General features: G+C 37.0%; 1 protein-coding gene across 1 annotated transcript; it reads left to right on the top strand.

Moving 5' to 3' along the window:
* The first annotated feature begins 11,541 nt into the window (after positions 1 to 11,541).
* LOC126669084 (uncharacterized) lies at positions 11,542 to 14,835 on the top strand. Its single transcript, XM_050362413.1, has 4 exons — positions 11,542 to 13,159; positions 13,247 to 13,822; positions 13,973 to 14,062; positions 14,495 to 14,835. The coding sequence occupies exons 1-4, from the start codon at positions 11,542 to 11,544 to the stop codon at positions 14,833 to 14,835; spliced, it is 2,625 nt and encodes an 874-aa protein (XP_050218370.1).
* The last annotated feature ends 8,159 nt before the right edge of the window (positions 14,836 to 22,994 follow it).

The raw sequence follows: 22,994 nt of genomic DNA on the forward strand, positions 1-22,994 counted from the left end.
GTCGGATAATTAATAATTCTATTATTTAATAATTAATAAAATTTAAAATATAATCTATATGAATATTAATTATTAGAGAGATTTAAAAAAAATAATATAACAATTGATGATTTATTTGAGGTAATACTAACTTTAATTCATAAAATGGAAGCTAAAATACCCTTAAATTATGACTTTTCTATTCGTTTGAAAAATTTGAAAGGAATTAGATAAACAAGTCAAAGTAAGTGAAGCATCTTTGATATAAAAAAATATTAAAAATTATTTTACTTTATGAATATAACTTCTTGATATTATTTTTTAATTTGATATCAAATTGATATTTATTCAATTGAATATAAAATTATTTTTTTAAAATTGAGTGATTGTAAAGTGTATTTTGTTAATTTTTTTATAATATAATATTAATATTATATATATTAATGTAGATGCTTTAAAATATCTTTTATATATTTTATAATTTTTTTATACAAATTTAATAAATTAATAATTCTAATAATTAATAAATTTTTAATCCACCATGTGTATTAATTATTAGAGGATTGATTATATCAGAAATCTCAGCGTAATTTTACTTTAGTAAGAGCAATTTTTTTTTTAAAAAGAGCATTTACAATGTATGCTCTATGCGTTTATTAAATGCTCAATGTTGAGGGCTTTCCCAGAGTTGCATCATTATTAGGGAGGTGGCTTTGGTCATTATTTGAAGAAATCACCTTCAATCTTTAATCTTTACATTAAATAAATGGATTTTCATATATTGTTAGTTTTGTTTTGTCTTATTAATTCATCTATCCTTTAAATGAGTTTTATCTACCATATATAGATTAATTTTTCTCAAGTGATGAGTTTTGCAAGTTTTTCGATGATTTTCCGGCTTCACCTAATCTGGCGTCTCTTAGGCATCTCTGGCATATCTATGGTGTTTCCACGACATATTCGGCGACTTTGTCGATATTTCTATTTTTCTGGTGAATCCAGATCTGTCCGCGCGGCTCCTGTTTTCCTGCGGCACTTTCGAAATCCTTCTCGGCATATTCAGTATTTTCCGGTAATTTGGAAGATTATATTTATTAATTTAAATGTTTTCAATTAATTTTAATTTTTAGATTATTAGATCTATGACTATTTTATAATCATTTGGGTTGTAATTCTATTTTCTTGTTGGATGACTCTTAATAGAAAAGCCCTTAGAAGGTTGGTGTAATATCTAGCACTTTTAGTGTGTTTAGAATTGAGACTTTAGTTTAGTAGCATTTTAACCAGTTCTTTTAATTTAGTCAAATTTATCCTATAAACTAGTCCTTTACAATTGAAAAAAGTAGTAAATATGATTAGAAATTCAAAAATTCAAAAATATTTAGTCTGTTTACATGAATATGCTTAAATTTAATAAAATGACTACCATTAATAGTCAAGTGTTGAAAATAAGCTAAAATTGATAAAAAAAAAATTATGATTAATTAAGCAGATTTAAAATTAATGACAAGGTAGTGTTGTTTATGCAACACAAAAGAAAAGTTTCATTTGAATTAAAACCTAACAACCATTTGAAAGAAAGCAACTAATGTTGTTTTAAACAATGAATTTCGGTCTCTCAATTTGTATCATGGATGGCTTTAGCATTTTTTAAATGATAATGTCTGGGTCCCTAGTCCACTACTTTCTATATCAACGTTTGTAATGTGTTATTCAATTTAAATTATTATTATTATTATTATTATTGCAGAATAAAAATTAAAGTGACGTTAACAAAAAAACAATAAGAGTAATGAAAGATAGGAAAATTTATGTTTTTAAATTTAAACTTAATTGATTTATTTATTTTGTTATCAAACATATAGACAAATATTTATATATTTGAATTATGTCAAAATTTTGTTCTTTTCTTTAAATTTTAATTTTATGAATGTTTTCTTTTTTAAAATAAGACATGATTTTTTAGATATATTAACAATTATTAACAAGCTACTAAGAGATCTCCAATGGCCTCTTTAAAATTGACAAACTCTTTAATTTAAAGAGTTTTATCAATAAATTAAAGTCCAATGGATTCTTTAAAATTTAAATTTAAAGAATAGAGTGAAAATGGTTCTCTACATGTGGAGAGCCATTTTCACTCTCTACTTCATTTTCAAAAAGACAAACTTTCAAATATTAAAATAAGTTGGTTATTTTTCATTTGAAATGTAGTATTTTGTATTTTTAAATTTAAAAACTGAATAAATAAATCAATATTATTAATATTTTCTATTTTTAATATTATTTATAAAAATAAAAATAAAATAAAGAGTTAATATTGGAGAGTCTATTGGAGTAAATTTAAATATATTACTCTTTATATCAAAGATGCTCTTTATTTTACTAAATATACTCTTTAAAATAAAAAGCACCATTGGAAATGCTCTAATAAGCTATGTAAAAGCAACTACATAAACGGATTAAATTAGTATCCAACAAGTTTTATCATGAATGGTTGCTTTTTGGTAGTTCTTTTGTTGGTCTTTGGTTACTAGTTGGTGAATCGTTAGTTAATTATTGGTTTCTTATTGTATGAAATATTGTTTACTCTATTCTATTAATTACTATTACTAAGTAACAATATAAATAAATTTGAAGTATAAATTATCTTTATAACTTTTATGCTCCTTAAGTAAATCAATATTAAATGAGGCACAAACCTATACAATGTTGATTTTAAAATTATATTTACATCCATCTTTTTTAATTTATTATTATATAATACACTTATATTCATACATAAAAAGGTCATGCTAAATAAATTATCACAAATCTAATATTAACATGCAAGGTAAATTCGCTGTATTCTTAACATTCTTGATGGAGTCTGCCTTCTGAACCGGTGAATGAGACCTGCAAAACAAGTTAGAAACTAACCGGACGGTGGTGGTCCGATTAACTCTCCGATGCTAAAGTCAGTTTAGAGCTTTGAGCAGCGTTTTGAGTATATAAATGTAGTTGTGATTCTAGGCATACCTCATGCTCCTTTTATAGTAGCTGAACATATCTTGTAGAGTCATAGTAGTTAAGTGAATCCTACTTTATCGGGATCGGGCTACTTTGTAGGGATTCACCCTAATTCGTCGTGTTCTACCTTATTCAGACACGAGTCCTATTTAGGAACGTCTTCCTAAATAATCTCGTCTTCCTAAGATAAGGTTTATCTTTCCATGTTTGGAGATTGTGTCCAAATAGGAAGATACTTCTAGATATGGCGATCTACCTGAATTCCAGATTAACGCGCTTTGGGCGGATCCTATAGGATTCGGTCTTCGTCGGTATATTGGCGAATCTCAAGGGATTCGGCGCCTTCTTCATATATTCAGGTCTTTATGGGGAGTCCGGTATCACCCGAGAATGGATCTCCTATGACTCGGCTCCACTGTATTTATTATAGGATTCAATATCCATCATTAGCCCCCCCGCAAGTGAGCTGAAGTGATTGGTATTCATGCCTTAGTAGATTTTAGCTCTTTTGGACCTGAGTCTTTTTATATTCTGGGCGAGTCGCTTCATATTACAGGCGAGTCGTTTCGTATATCGGCGAGTTGCATTTCTTCTCTGGTAAGAATCTCTTTATTGCCACGTGTCATCATTTAATGATTTGATGAATGTTTGTCATTTTGAAACTCTTCGTATTTAAGCTTTTCTTTTTCCTCTTCTTACTTCTATTTTGAAATTACTCTCATTACTCTCAATTACGCACTTATCTTTTCCTTGTTCTTCATTTGCTTATTCTATTCTTCATAACTCGTGTCTCCAGATTCTCAGGTATGTTTCTTATTGTTCGTTGTGTTTTGGGGATGTTGAAGATGCTTTTCTGCTTTCTTTATTTTCTCACAATCGTTGTTCTGGAAAATGCTTTTCTGTCCTTGGTGTTCTTCAATATGTTCTTCAATATATTCTCTGTTTGATCTTTACTTTGTATTTATGTTTGTGATTTCTTGTTCTAGGATGCCTCTTAGTCGAGTGGAAGATGCATGCACTACTATGGTTATTACCAGATCAGGGCTTCGTAGGAGCGAAGTCTTGGATATTTATTTTAAGTATAGTTTTCCCTTTGATTATATGGTAATATTACCTGGTGCCGATATGGCTGCTTCCAATTCTCCTGGTTCGTCTTGTAGGATGATTGTTTTTGAAGAGCAGTTCGCTGTTGGTCTTAGATTTCCTTTAGATCCGTTTTTGGTAGAAGTATGTAGGGATTTAAGAGTTGCCTTGGGGAAACTTTATCCTGGTGCGATTAAAGTGGTGCTCGCCTTTGCAGAGGCGTGTAGGCTTCGGGGCTATGCCCCTTCTCTTAATGTGTTGTATTACTTTGTAGATTTTAGGAAATGCGATGGTTGTTTCGTATTTGCTCTTGGTAGGAAAGGGCGGTCCCGTATTTATCTTTCTTGTTTGAACAGCCGCTGGCGAAGGCGTTTCTTTATTGTTTATCATAATTTCGCTTTTTTTCATTTTTCGGATGGTTTTTCTTCTCATCAAGTCCGGAGCTGTCCGTCTCCTTTATGTTTGTCTGAGTCGACGCTTGCTTCTGATTTATCATTCCATAGTGTCTTTCAACGTCCTATCTTAGATGTTTTAGTTAATAGTCATCTTCGGCATCAATGGTTTCCTTTGGAGGATCCTCCTCGAGGCCTGGCTGATCTTTGCTACTCCTTTTTTCAAGGTATATTTATTTGTTTTTAAGTTTACTTGATGTTTCTTTTTGTAGGATTGTCTTCTTCTTCTGATAATTTCCTTTCCGGATTTCAAGTAGATTTGGATGTTCCAATGGGCGGTCCCGAAGCTCACATCGCCGAGCTTATTCCTGGCGACGTCGAAGTTGTTGTAATTCTTGCAGAGGCGGCTATAATTCCTGCCGTGACAGTATTGCCTGCTGACGATGATGTTATTGTCATAAACGATGATGATGCGGTTAAAGAACCGACGGGTGATGAGGCCGTTACTTCTCCACTTCCCCTTCCAGCACCATTGGCTGTTTCGGAAGAGACCGAGGAGGTGAATTCGGGCGGGCTGATTGTTATTGATCCGGAAGAAATTTTCCGGGGTCAAAATATGGATTCTTCGTCTAGAAAGAGACGTCAAGTTAGTGATGATTCTCCTTCAAGGGAGAGTCTTCCCGGAGGTTCTTCATCTGCTCTCAATCTGGTGTAGTGGATTGAAGGTCACGATCCGACCAGTTTACTGAACCCTAGGGTGTTGGCGGAATACATCAGGACTTTGGCGATTCCTGACGACATTACTTGGTTCTGCTCTTGGCCGGGGCAGGAACTTTCCGATCTTGCTTGTTTTCATGGCTTCTCTGTAAGTTGATTTTTTGTTGAGTATACTGTTTGTTGAATTCGTTATTTCCTTATTTGTATTTGATTTATTTTCGTGTTGCAGGCTCTTCAATCTGTTTTGGTGTTGAATGACCGCTGTTAGTGTGCTGAGGAGGAGGTCGAGCGTCTATCTTCTCTTCTGGAGACGTCCGAGTCTGAGAGGGCAAAATTGAAGGCATCCTTAGAGGAGCATGATTCTCTTTTGGTGCAACTTAAGGCGCAGGATGCAATTAATGACCGCCAAGTCAAAGTGATCGAAAAGAGAACTAATGACTTGACTCAGGAGATCGAAGAGCTCATTCAGATCAATACTCTTGTTGGCGAGGAGAGAAATAAGCTAAGATCAGAGGTAGAAGGGCTTCATATCCGTCTACTTGATACAAAGGCTTTTATTCTGCTTTGATTAGCGAGTATCACCTTGCAATTGGGAGGAAGCTTCTGGAGCAGAACCCAAATATTGATTTTTCTGGAGTTAACGGGTTGGATCCTCAAGCCATCGCTCGCGATCTTCTTGATAGGATGTCTAAGGATCGTGCTAAATAGATTTTGTTTCTTTTGTATTTTGTTTTTTCTTATTGTATCTTGATTTCTATTTGTAATTCGCGATTTATGAATATATCTTCTTTTTGCTCCAATATAAGTGTTTGCTTCTGTTTTATTTAATGTTTCCGAGTCGATGCTTGATTTAGATATTCGTTTCGCCTCGGGAGTTACTCTAAACCCCGTTTAAGCGTTTTTGTTTTGACAGAGTTAATCTAAACTCTTTTATTTGAGTTAGCACTCGTAATTTTGCTCTTATTTTGAGTTAATCTAAACTCTTTTTTGGCGATTTGCCTTTTTCTAAGTTAGTCTAAACTCATAGTTTCATTTATTGCTCATCTTTGATTTAATCATTCATGGCAGTTCTTGATTTTTGTTTCTTTAGTGATTCGTCTGGCTAATCATATAGTAGGGAAATTGAACTTTTATTGATAAAAAGACTGCATACAAAATATTAAAGATAGTTTTGACGCCATCGGGTAAGATATAAAATCGTTACTGGCGATGGGTCGTTTTTCTTTCCTATTCTTCCTTCTTCTCGATCTTGTTCTCTTGAAGATCTACTACGGACTCGTCGTAGCATTTCTTGGCGATATTCTGATCTCCTCTCAGCATCACTACTCCTTTCTCGGTTGGTATTTTCATTGCCAATGCTCTTATGCTAGTTACCGCAGTTGAGTCATGGAGGAAGGGTCTTCCGAGGATGGCGTTGTATGTTGATTCCATGTCTACTTGTTAAATAGCGACATGACTTTCTTGTTGATTCCTCTCTCTGGGCCGATTATCACTTTAAGGTAACTTCTCCTAGCGGATTGATGGAGGGGCCACCGACTCCTAACAATGGAATCGGGACTCGGCGCAGCCTCGATGCGGTTCCTCCAAGCATTTTGTACGCCACGTTTGTCATAAGGTTCACTGCGCTTCCTTCATCGATTAAGATTTGCTCCATGTTCCAATTCTCAATGATAGTAGTTACTACCAGGGCATCGTTGTGAGGTGCTTTGACATGTTTATAATTTTCGACATCAAAGATTACGGGCGGCATGTGAGTTTCTCTGATGTTCATCACTTCTCTCCTTTGCTTTCTCCTAATTGTAGAGCTGCTGTGTCCACCTCCATTGATCATATGTATGGTCCCCAGTATCTTGGATGGGCGTTCATCTTCTTTTTCCTTTGGTTTGTCATCCCTGCTTCTCTTTTCTCCTTTGTCATTGCTCTTCTCCTTTCGGGCCACGAATTTCCTTAATTCGCCTGTGTCGATCATTCTTTCGATCTCGACCTTCAAATCTCTGCAGCTATCCGTTTCGTGTCCGTAGTCTTCGTGAAATTTGCAGTATTTTCTCGTGTCCCTTATCTCGGCTTTCATCTTCGGTGGCCATACCACATTCTTGACGTTTTCTTTGATCCACATGAGGACGTTAGTTCGGCTGGTGTTCAGCGGTGTGAATTTGTTTTCGTCATCTCTGGGTCATATCTTGGTTCGTATCTTGTCTGGGAGGCGAATCGCCTATTTTCTTCTGGCCTTCCTCTCCTGTCGTCGGATTTCGACTTCGACTTCTCTTTGGACTTCTCTTTCGATTCTTTTCTTTTTGCTTCTTTTCCACGAATCGCCCTCCGCCCTTCGTCTAGCTCGAAGTATTTCTGGGCTATGCCCATCAAGTTCGAGAAAGTCGTGGGTTTATTAACTAGTTGCTTGTCTACCAGTTTTCCGAATCTTGTTCCTTCTCGCAATGCTTCAGTCGCCATATCGACGTTTAGGTTGTCAATCTTCATAGCTTGCTTGTTAAATCGTTCGATGTAGCTTCGTAAGGTTTCTCCTTCTTCTTGGATGCAGGATCTTAGGATACTGGTGGTAGTTTTTGCTGGTATGTTTGTGAGGTATCTGTTGAGAAATTCCGTTGAGAGCGAAGCGAAGCTCTTGATTGATCCTGGTTTTAATTTGTTGTACCACCTCTGGGCGGTGCCTGTGAGCATGGTTGGAAAGACCCTGCATAAAATAGCGTCTGATACGCTGAGTAGCCCCATGGTGGCCGTGAATCTGGATGTGTGATCTCGGGGATCTCCTTCTCCGTTGAAGGTTGGCAGGACTGGTAGCTTTATGCTATATGGGATAGTTTCTTCCATGATCTCGGGTGAAAGGGGCGATCATTTCAGCCTGAGATCGTTTATATCTAGCTCTTCCGATTTCAGCTTTTTGAGTGCTTTGGCGATTTTTTCTTCCAAGTCTTCCTCCACTACGTATGTGACTTTGCTTTTTTGGGGCGCTTCTGAGGATTCGCCCTCCCCTTCTTGATGTTTTTTCTTTGGCTGTCTTTCCCCGCATCTTTGTCTTGTCGCTTGCTTTTTGATGGGGCATCTTCTTTTTCCTTCTCCTTTCGTTCTTCTCTTTTTGAATTCAACCCGCTTCGGGCATCATCTTGGTTTTACTCGTTTCTGGGTGTTTCAGGTGATTGCTCATTGGACTTGTCTCTGTTTTGATTGCATGGGCTTTCTTCGTTACTTCTGGTTCCATTCTCCCGTTGGTTTCTTATCTCTTCTCTTTCCTCGTTTCCTCCATTCCGGGATTCCCTGCTTCTGTTGTTTTCTCCCCTTGTCTCTCGGCGGCTTGGTTTTGCGTTTTCTGTTCTTCCTCTTCTTCTAGGAGTTGTCGGGCTGAAATTCTCCCTTAGGATTTTTATAGTTTCTTCGTGCCTGTCATTCGTTCTTTTGGCTTCACTAGCCAATCTATCCAGATTTGCTTGGACAGATTCTAGCACCTTTTTCAGCATCTCGTTGTACGAATCTTGTGCTGCCATGCCTGGCGTTAGTTGCTCTTCAGTGCTTAGTTTGAAAGCAATTGGGTTGCTTCCCCTCATCGGATTAGTTTGGTATTGAGGTGTTGAAAAAGAAGGCCCTCCGGTGTCACTTTTTTCCCCCCGGAGTTGTGGAGCCCGTCTTCTGTTACGTTGATTATTTCCGGCGTGCCTTTTTGATCCATTGGTTGTTTGTCTTTCAGGTTCACTCTTTCATAAGTCATCTTCTTAAATGAAATTTGTTTTCGAGTTCAAAAAAGCTCCTTCGAATTGAAGTTTAGTTAAGTTTTTCCCACAGACGGCGCCAATTGATGGAGCCTGCCTTCTGAACCGGTGAATGAAACCTGCAAAACAAGGTAGAAGCTAACCGGACGGTGGTGGTCCGATTAACTCTCCGATGCTAAAGTCAGTTTAGAGCTTTGAGCAGCGTTTTGAGTATATAAATGTAGTTGTGATTCTAGACATACCTCATGCTCCTTTTATAGTAGTTGAATATACCTTATAGAGTTATAGTAGGTAAGTGAATCCTACTTTGTAGGGATCGGGCTACTTTGTAGGGATTCACCCTAATTCGTCGTGATCTACCTTATTCAGACATGAGTCTATTTAGGAACGTCTTCCTAAATAGTCTCGTCTTCCTAAGATATGGCTTATCTTTCCATGTTTGGAGATTGTGTCCAAATAGGAAGATACTTCTAGATATGGCGATCTACCCGAATCCCAGATTAACGCGCTTTGGGCGGATCCTGTGGGATTCGGTCTTCGTCGGTATATTGGCGAATCTCAAGGGATTCGGCGCCTTCTTCATATATTCAGGTCTTTATGGGGAGTCCGGTATCACCCGAGAATGGATCTCATGTGACTCGTCCCACTGTATTTATTGTAGGATTCGGTATCCATCAATTCTTAACTGCAATTTTCTGTAATAATTAACATCATTAGTTAAATACTTAAAATAGAGTATAACCTAGCTATTAGTGTTAGAAGAAACAAAGAAAGAGAGGTATACAGAGATATAAATTATTTTGTTCCCTAAATTTAAAATGATACTTATGATTAATCCATTTTGTTATATGAATTATTGAAAAAAATATAATTATAGTAATTTATGGAAAATAAAACGACACGAGCAACCGAAAAACTATCAAAAAGAAACCAAAGAGCAACATATTAAAAGATACAAAATCATGTCAAAGATAGTTTTTTTTTTTTAAAAGATCAAAGATAATATAATTCAATTTTTATACTTCTGTTGCACACATGTAGAATAAAAATAAATAATACATATTTTAAAAATATTATATATTTTTTTATTTGATTAAGGATTTTAATAAAATAAATGATGTTTAAAAGTAAATAAAAAAGATAAAAAAATACTATATTGTTGACAAGTGTATTATTAGATAAGAGGTGTCAATATATGATGACTTTATAAGATAATGATTAAATATTAATAAAGAAAAAAGTAAAAAAAAAGTGACAAATGTATTAATATGAAAGACAAATGTTCAATTCTAAAATAAACAAATGTCTTACCATATCACTAATTTTTGTTATATATATAACTTAAAAATTAAATATTTTCACTCTAATAACAACAATACCAAAAACAATTAAATTTAAAAATATTTTTGTAAAAATTAACTTGTTTTACTACTCGTTTGTTTTATATTTTAAAATTGTTATATTTCATATTTGAAAATTTTATTTTATTTTGGAGTAGTTGATATTTAAAAAATAGAGAGAAAAGAAAGAATAAAAGAGAGGGCTGGAATGAAATTATTGATTTGACCAAAATAATAATTAAAAATTTTAAATATTTGTATTAATAAAAAAATTAGCACTTAATAGAAAACTATATATATTGGTTTGATAAAAGTGAAGTGAATAAGACAAAACAAATTCAATGGGTAATGATTAATAGTAAAGAAGAGAAAATTAAAATAGCAACAGGTTGAACAAAAAAAAGAAACGGATGAAGATAGTTTTTTTAAAAAGGAGTAAATGTGCTAATATTTTAGTAGAAGAGTGTTTTTAAAAACACCAAACCCAATTCAAGCATTTATGAATAAAACCCTTTTTTCATTGGCTGGTATCTAATTGGTTCTCCTTTTGAGTTGCTTATGTAAGGCGAGTCTCTAAAGATTCAACCGCGACTTGTGTTGGCGAGTCCACAAATTCTCTTTATATTATTCTGTAAGTCGGTTCCATCAATACTAATAGGTTTAATTACTCAAAAGCCTCCTTCCTTTAAATTTTTTTTCAATTGTATCCTGACGTAGGAAAATTCTCTCATAATCCCTCCACCTTTAGATTGTTTTTCAATTGTACCCCAAAATATTAAATTGACCTCTTTTCACATGAAAAAAATTTTAAAATAATCTTTCACTTTTAATCTATATTCTAATTAAACCTAATATTATTAATAATGTAAAAAATCATTCTTCCTAAAATTATGATGCGGTTGCGGAGACAGATTTTGAGTTCATGGAGAAAATGGAGCGCAAAGTGGCGTAATGACATTTTTGTGATTTCAGCAGTTTTTGAGACTTTTTTGTTTATTTCGTTTTATACCCAGTTTAGGGTTTTTATTTTGTCTTAGTATTTAAACAACCTTATGAGTTGTTGAACGGCAGTTTTTGATGTTTTGAGAATTAATTTGTTATTTCCCAAATTTCGGTATTCTTTGAATCAACGATTATTTGATGCCTATTGCCTAGTATTTTTTTATTTGAATCAATAGGTTTTAGAAGTTAATTGCAGGCATAATTTGATTATCAACAACTTTTAAAGTATCTTGTTCTTTGTTGTGACTTCCGCTACATCAGTTGGTATCGGAGCTCAGTTCGTTTCTGGATTGAATCATGCCGGCAAGGAGAAATCAACGTGTGGAGGAGGTTTACGAACGCGACCATATTCGTCAGGTTGAGCAGCGACTAGATGAAATTGACCAACGAATGGAAGAACGGATGGATCAAATGATGGAACAGATGACAGAACAGATGGGTGCGTTGTTGGCTAACCAAAACAGGGCTAACCAACCACCTAACGGAGGCCAACATTTGCCACGAGCAGAATTTTCTGTATTTGGCGATGAGGAAGATGATGAGTATTATGAGGAGGCTCCACAACGACGGCAGAGAGGGCGCGTTGATGATGATCGACGGCGTTTGGAGAGCGGGATGCGGACTGAAATTCCTGAATTTTATGGGGGGCTCAAATCTGAAGAATTCCTTGATTGGCTAGCCACGGTAGAGGAGATTTTGGAATTCAAGGATGTACCGGCTGACAGACGTGTACCCTTAGTGGCAACCAGATTTCGTGATAGGACAACGGCGTGGTGGCAGCAGTTGAAATTGACGCGCAGCCGACTGGGAAAACCCAAGATCGACACGTGGGAAAAGATGAAGAAGCACTTGAAAACTACGTTTCTGCCTTATAATTTTCAGCGATTAATGTACCAGAAATTGCAAAATTTGAGGCAGGGAAGCAAATCTGTGGACGATTATACCACTGAATTTTTCCAATTGATTGCTCAGAATGAGATACAAGAGACTGAAGATCAGCTGGTTGCGAGGTATATTGGTGGGTTGCGGGTCTCAATTCAAGACACGGTCAATCTGTTTGATCCGGTGTCGCTTTCAGCCGCTTATCAAAAGGCGCTGCAGATTGAGAAGCAGAGCAGGCGCACAAGCAGTTTTAGCAATTCTGCGATAGCAGGTGCCTCTGGCAGTGGCAGTAGTGGAGTGGAGAACAAAACAGCAGGTGGTGCCGTCAGTAGAGGTACTAACAATTTTAATCAGTTTCCTAGATCTGCTGGTAGTAGTAATATTCGCTGTTTTGGTTGTGGTGAGATGGGTCGTAGGCAGGCTGACTGTCGAAAGACCGCTGCGAAGAAAACATTTTTTGCGGATACTGATGATTTTGACAATGAGGAATTCGACATGATTGATGACCCAGTTTATGACAGTGGCGAGGGTCTCGAGGAGGAGGTGGTCTCTGGAGATACTGGGGTTGCGCTGGTTGTGCGACGGGCTTGTTTGACACCCAAGGCAGCAGATGAAAATTGGTTGCGGAGCAACATTTTTCAGTCAACCTGCACTATTTTGGGGAAGGTTTGTCGTTTTGTGATTGATGCAGGCAGTTGTGAGAATATCATCTCAGCAGAGGCAGTCCAAAAATTGGGCATTCAGATAGAGAAACACCCCAAACCGTATAAACTGGCGTGGCTGAAAAAAGGTGGCGAGGTTAGTGTAACATTACGTGCTTTAATGCTTTTTTCTATTGGTGCACGATATAGAGATTCTGTTTGGTGTGATGTGGTTGCCATGGATGTGTGTCATTTGTTGTTGGGGAGACCTTGGCAATTCGATCGAAAGGTCATGCATGATGGGCGAAATAATACTTATAGTTTTGTGTTCGAGAGTGTTAAAATTGTGTTACAGCCCAGTCGTGGTGTAGAGACAGCAAAACCAGTGGAGAGTAGCACTAGCTTGCTGTCCCTGGCAAAATTTGAGGAGGAGCTGCAGACTGCAGAAATAGTGTTTGTGTTGATTGGGAAATAAACAGTCGACGAATCTTCGGTACCAGAAGAAGTCGCACCGATTTTGGCTGAATTTGCAGATATGTTTCCGGATGATTTACCGTCCTCTTTGCCGCCATTGCGTGATATTCAACACCACATTGATCTGGAACCGGGGGCAGCCTTTCCTAACAGACCTCACTACAGGATGAGTCCTACGGAACATGAGGAGTTGCGGCGGCAGGTGGAGGATTTGGTTGCTAAGGGACATGTGCGTGAGAGTATGAGCCCATGTGCAGTACCAGCCCTTCTAACACCTAAGAAGGATGGGACTTTTCGAATGTGTGTGGACAGTCGAGCAATTAATAAAATCACATTCAGGTACCGTTTTCCTATCCCACGACTGGATGATTTACTTGATCAGATCAGTGGGGCGACGGTGTTTACCAAGCTGGATTTGAAGAGCGGATACCATCAGATTCGCATCAGAGTTGGGGACGAATGGAAAACGGCTTTCAAAACCCGTGAGGGGCTGTATGAGTGGTTGGTGATGCCGTTTGGGTTATCAAACGCACCGAGTACGTTTATGCGTGTGATGAACCAAGCTTTGAGACCTTCTATCGGTAAATTTATTGTTGTGTATTTTGATGATATTTTGATATACAGTGCTAATCTCGAGGTGCATCTTCAGCACTTGCGAGAGGTTTTATGTGTGCTTCGCAGGGACAGCCTATTCGCTGCCAAAAGGAAGTGCGCTTTTCTGACTCGAAAAGTGTTATTTCTGGGATATATCGTGTCTGAGGAGGGACTGCAGGTGGATGATTCGAAAATTGAGGTGCTGAAACACTGGCCTCAACCGAGTACCATTACTGAAGTTTGGAGTTTTCATGGATTGGCATCTTTCTATAGGCGGTTCATACCTCATTTCAGAAGTAATATGGCTCCTGTAACCGACTGTATGAAAGGTGTAAAGTTTGAGTGGACAGCGGAGGCCGAGGCAGCATTTCAGCAGATTAAGCTGCGGTTGACGACTACTCCTATTCTAGTGCTGCCAGATTTTTCACAACCATTTGAGCTGCATAGTGACGCTTCGAAGTTGGGGATTGGGGCTGTTCTGAGTCAAAACAGTCAACCAGTGGCATATTTCAGTGAGAAACTGAATGGAGCAAAGTTGAACTACAGTACATATGATGTGGAATTTTACGCAGTGGTGCAAGCGGTCAAGCATTGGCGGCATTACTTGTACCACAAAGAGTTTGTTCTGTACACTGACCATGAGGCGTTGAAGCATTTGCATCGCCAGGATAAAGTGTCACCACGTCATGCTACTTGGGTGGCTTATCTACAACGATTTACTTTTATGGTCAAACATAAGGCGGGGGTTACAAACCGAGTGGCGGATGCATTGAGTCGTCGCAGTAACTTTTTGATTTCTTTACGTGTTGAGGTACCCGGTTTAGACTCGTTTACTGATTTGCTTGAGACTGATTCTTATTTTTCTGTGGTTATGAGGAAAGTGCGAGCAGGAGAGCAGACAGAGTTTTTGTTGCATGACAGATTTTTGTTTAAAGGGAACAAGCTGTGCATTCCGGAGAGCAGTTTGCGAATGCATATTTGTCACGACCCAAAATATTGAGCCGCAACCGGCGCTAGGGAACGGGAGTGGTAGCTCCGGAACCCGTAGCAAGCCTAAAATCATAATTAATTTTTCGCAAATATAATATAAAATAAACAATATCAACCAACGGAAGCGAATGTACATATAATTATACATTTACACTAACTGTATCAAAACCTCGCGGGCTCTAGTTACCGTACCTTGTACGAACTGGCCTCGCGGTACTATATACATCAGTTAGTGTTTCTAACATCTCACCGGCACCTGGGGCCGTGGATCAAATACTAAACACGTAGCCGATCAAAATGTATATAAAACAATAACAGCAGTTAATATATACAATCAAAATGAACAGCTGACTAGGCTACTATACTACTGACACAGGACCACTACTGCAGCACTCACAGAAGTCAGAAACTAACATATACAGCTGACTTCTGGACTTCAAAATTGGCCTCTAGCTAAGTCCACAAGCTAAGCACCTGAAAGACATCAAAGGTGAGGGGTCAGTATTTGGGAAAATACTGAGTGAGTTTGCATTTACTAACGATATTATTATAGAAATATAGCATCGCATTTTAAATCAACATTAATACAAAAATACATATGAACAAGTACTCGATCCTTTCGAAACTAAAATCCTGAAACATAACGTAACTCACTATTATTCAAATCATACTGATTCCAATAGTCTGACCCGGGAGCGTTCACGTTCAACCACGTCAGTCAGAACATATCTCTTAATCCCAAAGAGGTGGGTCCAACCCACTGGTAGGTCCAACCTACTAGATACGGGGCTCAGGTTACTCTTCAACCGAGTTCACTCTCGTATCGCATCCATATCATAGCTTTCATAATCAAACCATGCATGCATCTCAAATCATATCTTATAGTCAGACACGCTAGACTGACTCAATTACTGGTGATCACACAGCCTATTGACACCCAATAGGTAGCTAGTTTCGTTGGATCGTATACTAGGTTCTCGTACATAAAACTTAATCAAAACATGTAGCATATCAACAATTCATATATATATATATATATATATATATATATATATATATATATATATATATATATATATATATATATATATATATATATATATATATATATATATAGTGCGATGCATATAAACAGTATATATATATATATAATATGATGTCAAAATAATATTAATCGATAATACACGAAAGTAAAGTGCAACTCACAGTGACCGCAATCCAATCACAAATATGGTCGATGAGATGATATGCCCTTGCTAGTCCGCTTCTACTGACTCCACTACTTGCTGATACGTCTGATAAATCGTTAATAGTTAGACGTGATTCTCGCATTCTTATACGTATAATACTTTTAAGTTCTAAGTTTAAGTTGATTAGATTCCATTTCTAGTTTGCTTCTAAACTCGATGATCCTTAGTCGTACTTGCGATTTATCGAGTACTATTCCTCGTACTCGAGAATTATATGACTTTCTTAACTAATTAACATTCACTTCTATAATGTTTTACATCCATTTCAGGACATTTGACTGAGTTTCACACTCAAATCAAGCTATCGGAGGCTCATTTTCGCTCCCGGAAGTCCCACGGAGGTTCTGGTCGAGTTAGGGCACGTCGTGTCACCTTGGCACGTCGTGCCCTTCAATTTTTGTGAAGGGCACGTCGTGCCCTTCATGGTGCACGTCGTGCACCCCCTTGGTGCACGTCGTGCACCCTTGTGGTGCACGTCGTGCGCCTGCACGACGTGCTGAAGTGCAGCACGTCGTGCACCGACGTGTGCAGCGTTTTTCCGACGCCTCTGAGCCATTTCCGGGGCTCCAAAACTCCAAAAACTCATACCACTTCATACCCAATTCATTTAAACACTTATCTTATCATTTTGCAACTCAAAAACGTCAAAAACAACTCGATTCCTAACCGTACGATTCGAACGTAACTTTCTATATAAAACAGCCCCTATTCTTTGAGTTTAACACCAAATTTCGAGATATTTACCTTAATTTGAAGCTTAGGATTGATAGAGCTTCCAATTCCGAAGAGAATGCCGCGAGAATCGTCCGAAACGGACGCCGAACGGCGAAACGGCGAAGAAACGAAGTTATCGATCGGAATGAAACGTTAGCTTCTGGATCCTTCTCTGATTCATCTTCTGATTTCTTCATTTCAAAGGAAATCCTTATATATCATGGCTAAATTCTCTTTTTCATCCTTGTTTTCTTTAATGAATACAATCTATTCTTTAAACTTTTCTTTCGTACGATTTAGTCCATAGCTAAATCAATAAATTCTTTTAATCATAATTTGTACGTATTATCTATATCCGATAAACAATACGAATCCCAATATTAATATTTTCCCGTCAAAACTTATAAATTTCCATTTTTGAGACGTAGTGGCTAAATTACCACTTTAGTCCCTGAACTTCATTTTGGGCTTTCCTTGACATTTTTCCTTTTAATTCCAATTCTAACTTTAGAATTGAAATATAACCTTGATTTCCGCATAACTAATTTCCCAAAACCGACCTACTAAAACTTATTTATCTTAATTTTATCGGATAACTTTCCGATGTCGCCACTCTGGCGACTCAAAATTGGACACGTGGTCCAATTAGCTAATTAATTATTTTTGGGTATTACATTCTTCCCCCCTTATAAAAATTCGTCCTCGAATTTTCATAAAACTTGTTGGGATCTTAAAATCGTCCTTATACTTTCCTTGACGTACATTACTACGCGTTAGTTGTATCTTTCTTTTACATAGCTCTTAGCTCTCCACTTATAGTTGTGACTTCGTACCCATCATTAATCGATTATCTATCTTGCTCATAGTAGTTCCTTGTCGTAGCATAACTGAGAATCTTCTCATTGCTACTTTCGTTTCATTTGTTGTCTTCCCTGAGATAGAATAACCTTGGACGTATCCTTGATGTCGTAGTCCTTGCGTCATTGCTATCTGATTGTTACTAATCCATGTCTAACATTTTGTCGTTCCATCATTTCATTCCCAGTAGCCATGGGGTTGCTACTTGTCTTCTTTATACATGAATAGTCACGACGTGTTGACTCCATCTTTAATAACGTACTTACTTTATTCATACTCCTATGAGTATTTTCCTTTCGTAATCACAATCTACGACTTTTAATCTTTACTACATCTAACGATATCATCCTTCTTCCTTACTGATTATCGTCATTTCTTACTTCTTTCTACCGTTATCCGACATCTCATTCTTGACTAACTAATCTCTTTCAACTTGTACCCTGTCTAGCACAGTTACTGTCTCTTAACATAGCTAAACTTGATACATCCTTCACTATCTTCCATTTCTTATTCTTTTGCTTCTTTAAGCTATCGTAAACTTCACGTCGTTCTATTAGTCGTGATCCTTTGTTCTTTACCATTATCTTAGACACGTAATTCACGTTACTTCTGATCGTATGGCTTGCACAGTCTCCCTTGTTCACTAATATTACTTATATTCTTATCCCCTTCACTTTCACCTAATTGTTTCTTTGGAGTTTACCTTAAATCTCTTATTGACTTTCCATTCAATGATGTTCTTCCTTTACGTCACAGTTCCTTATTCAAGATGACCTCATAAGAATCTTACATGCTTCTTTAGCATTTAACTATTTCGAGAACTTTTCTCGTTAATCAGCTTTCGCTTAACTTCTTTCTTATCTTTAACCTTTAACTAACTTCATCTTTAACTTTCATCCTCAACGGATTCATTAGATCCTTAATAACTTATTTATTTCCTTAATCGTCATTCTTTCTTATTGTATAATCAGCTTTCTTTCTATTTTACACTTCTGCTTCTTACTGTCAATTTTTATTTTCACTTTTTACAATACAATCTTGATACTGATTGTAATCGTTTCTTAACTTATTCTTATTCTATCTCTCGTCTTCTTTTGAAGGGTCTTCCGATTGTTCTTAACATTTATATTGTACTACTTTGTAATTCCCAAAGTCAGGGAACAATTTCAATTCACTGTCGTCCTATACGCTTTATGCTTCCTTAGCACTTATATCATGATTCTAATTGTCTTTAAATAACTTTATCTCTTTGTACTAGTATCGACTCTTGTCTTGTCTTTTACTTGTTATATTTGTTACGTCTTTCCTTCGTTTATAGCAGTTCTATTGCTGCTGTTCTATTCTGACATTCCTTATGACGTATTTCTAGAACTTTCACTTCTCTAATCACCTTACTAAATTTTGAGGGTATTTGAATTTTACCCTTACACTTTTCTTCATATCATCCACCATTCTTACATTTACTGATACGTATGTCTATACGTGTACCTTTCTCCTTTCTGTTAACGCAACTTATAATTCTTAGTGCTGATATTAGTAACTTTACTTAGTATCAGTCATATAGCATCATTATCTCTTTTAATCTATTCAACTTCGAACCTTCACATCTTACTGGATTATCTTCTTCATCCTTGCGTACTTGTACGTTTCTTTCGCCTAACACAACTCTCTGTCATTTCATCATTCGTTTTATTATAAGGATAAATATCGTATCCTTAAGTATTGCCAGTGCATTGCAGCCTATCTGCATACGCTCTCCGGCGACAAGTCCTTATTCACATTCTTCTTTAGCTCCACTAGCTTCGTTGCAATAATTATTAACATGGCTTTATTCTGTTATTGGAGTTTCTTTTACAATTTTTATTCTTACTTATTAAGAATCTTTTACTATTTGTCGCATGGCTTTACATCAGAGTTTACTTACTGAATAAAACGATTTTTAAAACTTCTTTTGGCTGCGCAGCTCTTTTTAAACCACTTTTCATAAATCATTTAAAATCGTTAGTACAATTGTTGCTCAGAGTGATGACATCTCTCATCACCAAGGAGTTGCTCAAAATCGCAGTTTCTTTTTCCATTACAAAGATATGATGCATGATCTAAAATTTTGAAAATCATTCTTCTATGCATTTCTATCGTGATTATGCAATGTTATATGCGATATCTGAGCATAACTGTACTTTGAAAATCATAAAAACTTTCAAAATTTTCATAAAATCGTAAGTCTTACTCTAGATGATACGCTCTGCGACTCTTAACGGCTTTCTTTATACTTATTGGGTATAATTCAAATTTTTATATTGCTGTCAAATTTTTGTATTGCTGTCATTTACAGACTGTTCTTCTGTTACATTCCTTCTCTCTCCATATCTCCGACAACTCAATTTAATTCAAAATTTTCTACTGATAAAATCACCACATCCATTTCTGCAACACTCTAAACTACGTCATATACAGACGCAGATACCGATGTTTCACATCGACTTACTGTAAGTAATCCATCTCTTTCTTCAATTCAAAAACGTAATATAGGAATTACGTTGGCGATAATTATATAATGTGATGTTTATCATATTATTGTTTCTGTAAGTTATATTTATATATATTTTCTTTCATTAGGCACGTATTTAATAACAGCGCTTCCTATAGGTTCTCACTTTCTGAGGGATTATCCTAAAGGCAAAACCTATTACTGATATTCTACTATGCAATGCAGCAATTATATAAACACAATAATGCAAACACATAAACACAATTACTTAAAGCACGTAAATCACTAATACCTGGAGGTGCCTGGTGTGGAACGTTAGGTTCCCTAATAACTACGCCAGTATGTCGGCCCCTAACTGTTCTACCTGAGTTTCGTCCACCTCTTTGCACAAAATAAGGGTTGGTTGTAGTTCTGGAGGACGTACTGACGTAATCTGGGTGGTACTCACGTCTAAAGTAATAAGGTCGTATCGGATCACCCGACCATTCATGCTCTGTTTCAATTCTACGAGCCATTGTAGTAAGCGTGCTGAAATGTTCATCCACATGCTCATACAGCTCATCAAACTGAGGTCCTAAACCCCTGACATATCTACGATTAATGGTCCTATTGTCTTCGTTCAGATTAGGGACTCCCTCTGCCATCCGCAGAAAATCAGTAGAGTACGCTCCTACAGTTAACATCCCTCTAGAAAAAGAACGCATCTGCCTCCTAACCTGATTTAGGGCTATCTGCGCCTGACCGTTAGCTATGTCCGCATCTTCCCTCAAATTGCGGTATCTCCGCACACTTGACCAGAAATAGTCACCTCTGTATTCCTCGACATCTAATTCATCTAACTCTTCTTCTTCTTCAAACTCTTCTTCCTGAGGATTTTCCTCTTCTGCTTCTTCTTCTAATTCTTCTTCTGGATCCTCCTCAGGATCCTCCTCAGGATCTTCCTCAGGATCTTCTTCAAGATCCTCTTCCGGATCTTCCTCCGGTTCCTCTTCCTCTTCTTCGCTGTATTCAATCTCCGGCGAATGTTCTCTAACTCTGTTTCTGGAAGAACTACCTATCTCCGACACAGACATAAAACCATTTTGATATATTTCTGGTGATGTTCCATTATCTGCGTGGAATCCATTCTGATGGACCCCAGATGGTTCGCCTACTTCATTATGAAACCCGTTTTGAAATATAGGAGGCGCTTCCTCCCGTTCTTCCTCAGCATGCGACTGAGCTCCGTTTTGCCCAGACATGCTGAAAAGAAACAATTTCAAACATAAGCGACCATCTGAGTTCCTTTCCACACGCAATTCCAGTATCAACTTATACAATACTGTAAATATTTTAGCATTTAATCCAACTGCATGTGATTCGCAAGCAAATAATCACTTAAAAATCTCAGCGCGAGTAGCAAATACTTAACCCTCTCAATCGTTCATAATTTGCAAACATGTAACCACCTTCTATATCTTAACATAAGAAACAATTATTTAGTCGTCTTAGTCGTCCGTATGAACAGATACTATTTACTTACTAACTTAGTAGTCCTGGTTCGCGCGTGTAATGCCACGTACTACTAATGCACACATAACACAATTACAGACAACCACGGTCTGACTCTTGCTGCAGTAGTTCCTAGGTATACTTACTGACAAATACTCCCAGTCAAACAAGCAATCAGACAACTCTAGCAGTGGTAACTGGACCAAACTGCTCTGATACCAACATTGTCACGACCCAAAATATTGAGCCGCAACCGGCGCTAGGGAACGGGAGTGGTAGCTCCGGAACCCGTAGCAAGCCTAAAATCATAATTAATTTTTCGCAAATATAATATAAAATAAACAATATCAACCAACGGAAGCGAATGTACATATAATTATACATTTACACTAACTGTATCAAAACCTCGCGGGCTCTAGTTACCGTACCTTGTACGAACTGGCCTCGCGGTACTATATACATCAGTTAGTGTTTCTAACATCTCACCGGCACCTGGGGCCGTGGATCAAATACTAAACACGTAGCCGATCAAAATGTATATAAAACAATAACAGCAGTTAATATATACAATCAAAATGAACTGCTGACTAGGCTACTATACTACTGACACAGGACCACTACTGCAGCACTCACAGAAGTCAGAAACTAACATATACAGCTGACTTCTGGACTTCAAAATTGGCCTCTAGCTAAGTCCACAAGCTAAGCACCTGAAAGACATCAAAGGTGAGGGGTCAGTATTTGGGAAAATACTGAGTGAGTTTGCATTTACTAACGGTATTATTATAGAAATATAGCATCGCATTTTAAATCAACATTAATACAAAAATACATATGAACAAGTACTCGATCCTTTCGAAACTAAAATCCTGAAACATAACGTAACTCACTATTATTCAAATCATACTGATTCCAATAGTCTGACCCGGGAGCGTTCACGTTCAACCACGTCAGTCAGAACATATCTCTTAATCCCAAAGAGGTGGGTCCAACCTACTAGATACGGGGCTCAGGTTACTCTTCAACCGAGTTCACTCTCGTATCACATCCATATCATAGCTTTCATAATCAAACCATGCATGCATCTCAAATCATATCTTATAGTCAGACACGCTAGACTGACTCAATTACTGGTGATCACACAGCCTATTGACACCCAATAGGTAGCTAGTTTCGTTGGATCGTATACTAGGTTCTCGTACATAAAACTTAATCAAAACATGTAGCATATCAACAATTCATATATATATATATATATATATATATAGTGCGATGCATATAAACAGTATATATATATATAATATGATGTCAAAATAATATTAATCGATAATACACGAAAGTAAAGTGCAACTCACAGTGACCGCA

Source organism: Mercurialis annua, linkage group LG1-X (assembly GCF_937616625.2).
Source record: "Mercurialis annua linkage group LG1-X, ddMerAnnu1.2, whole genome shotgun sequence".
NCBI classification, from domain to species: Eukaryota; Viridiplantae; Streptophyta; class Magnoliopsida; order Malpighiales; family Euphorbiaceae; genus Mercurialis; species Mercurialis annua.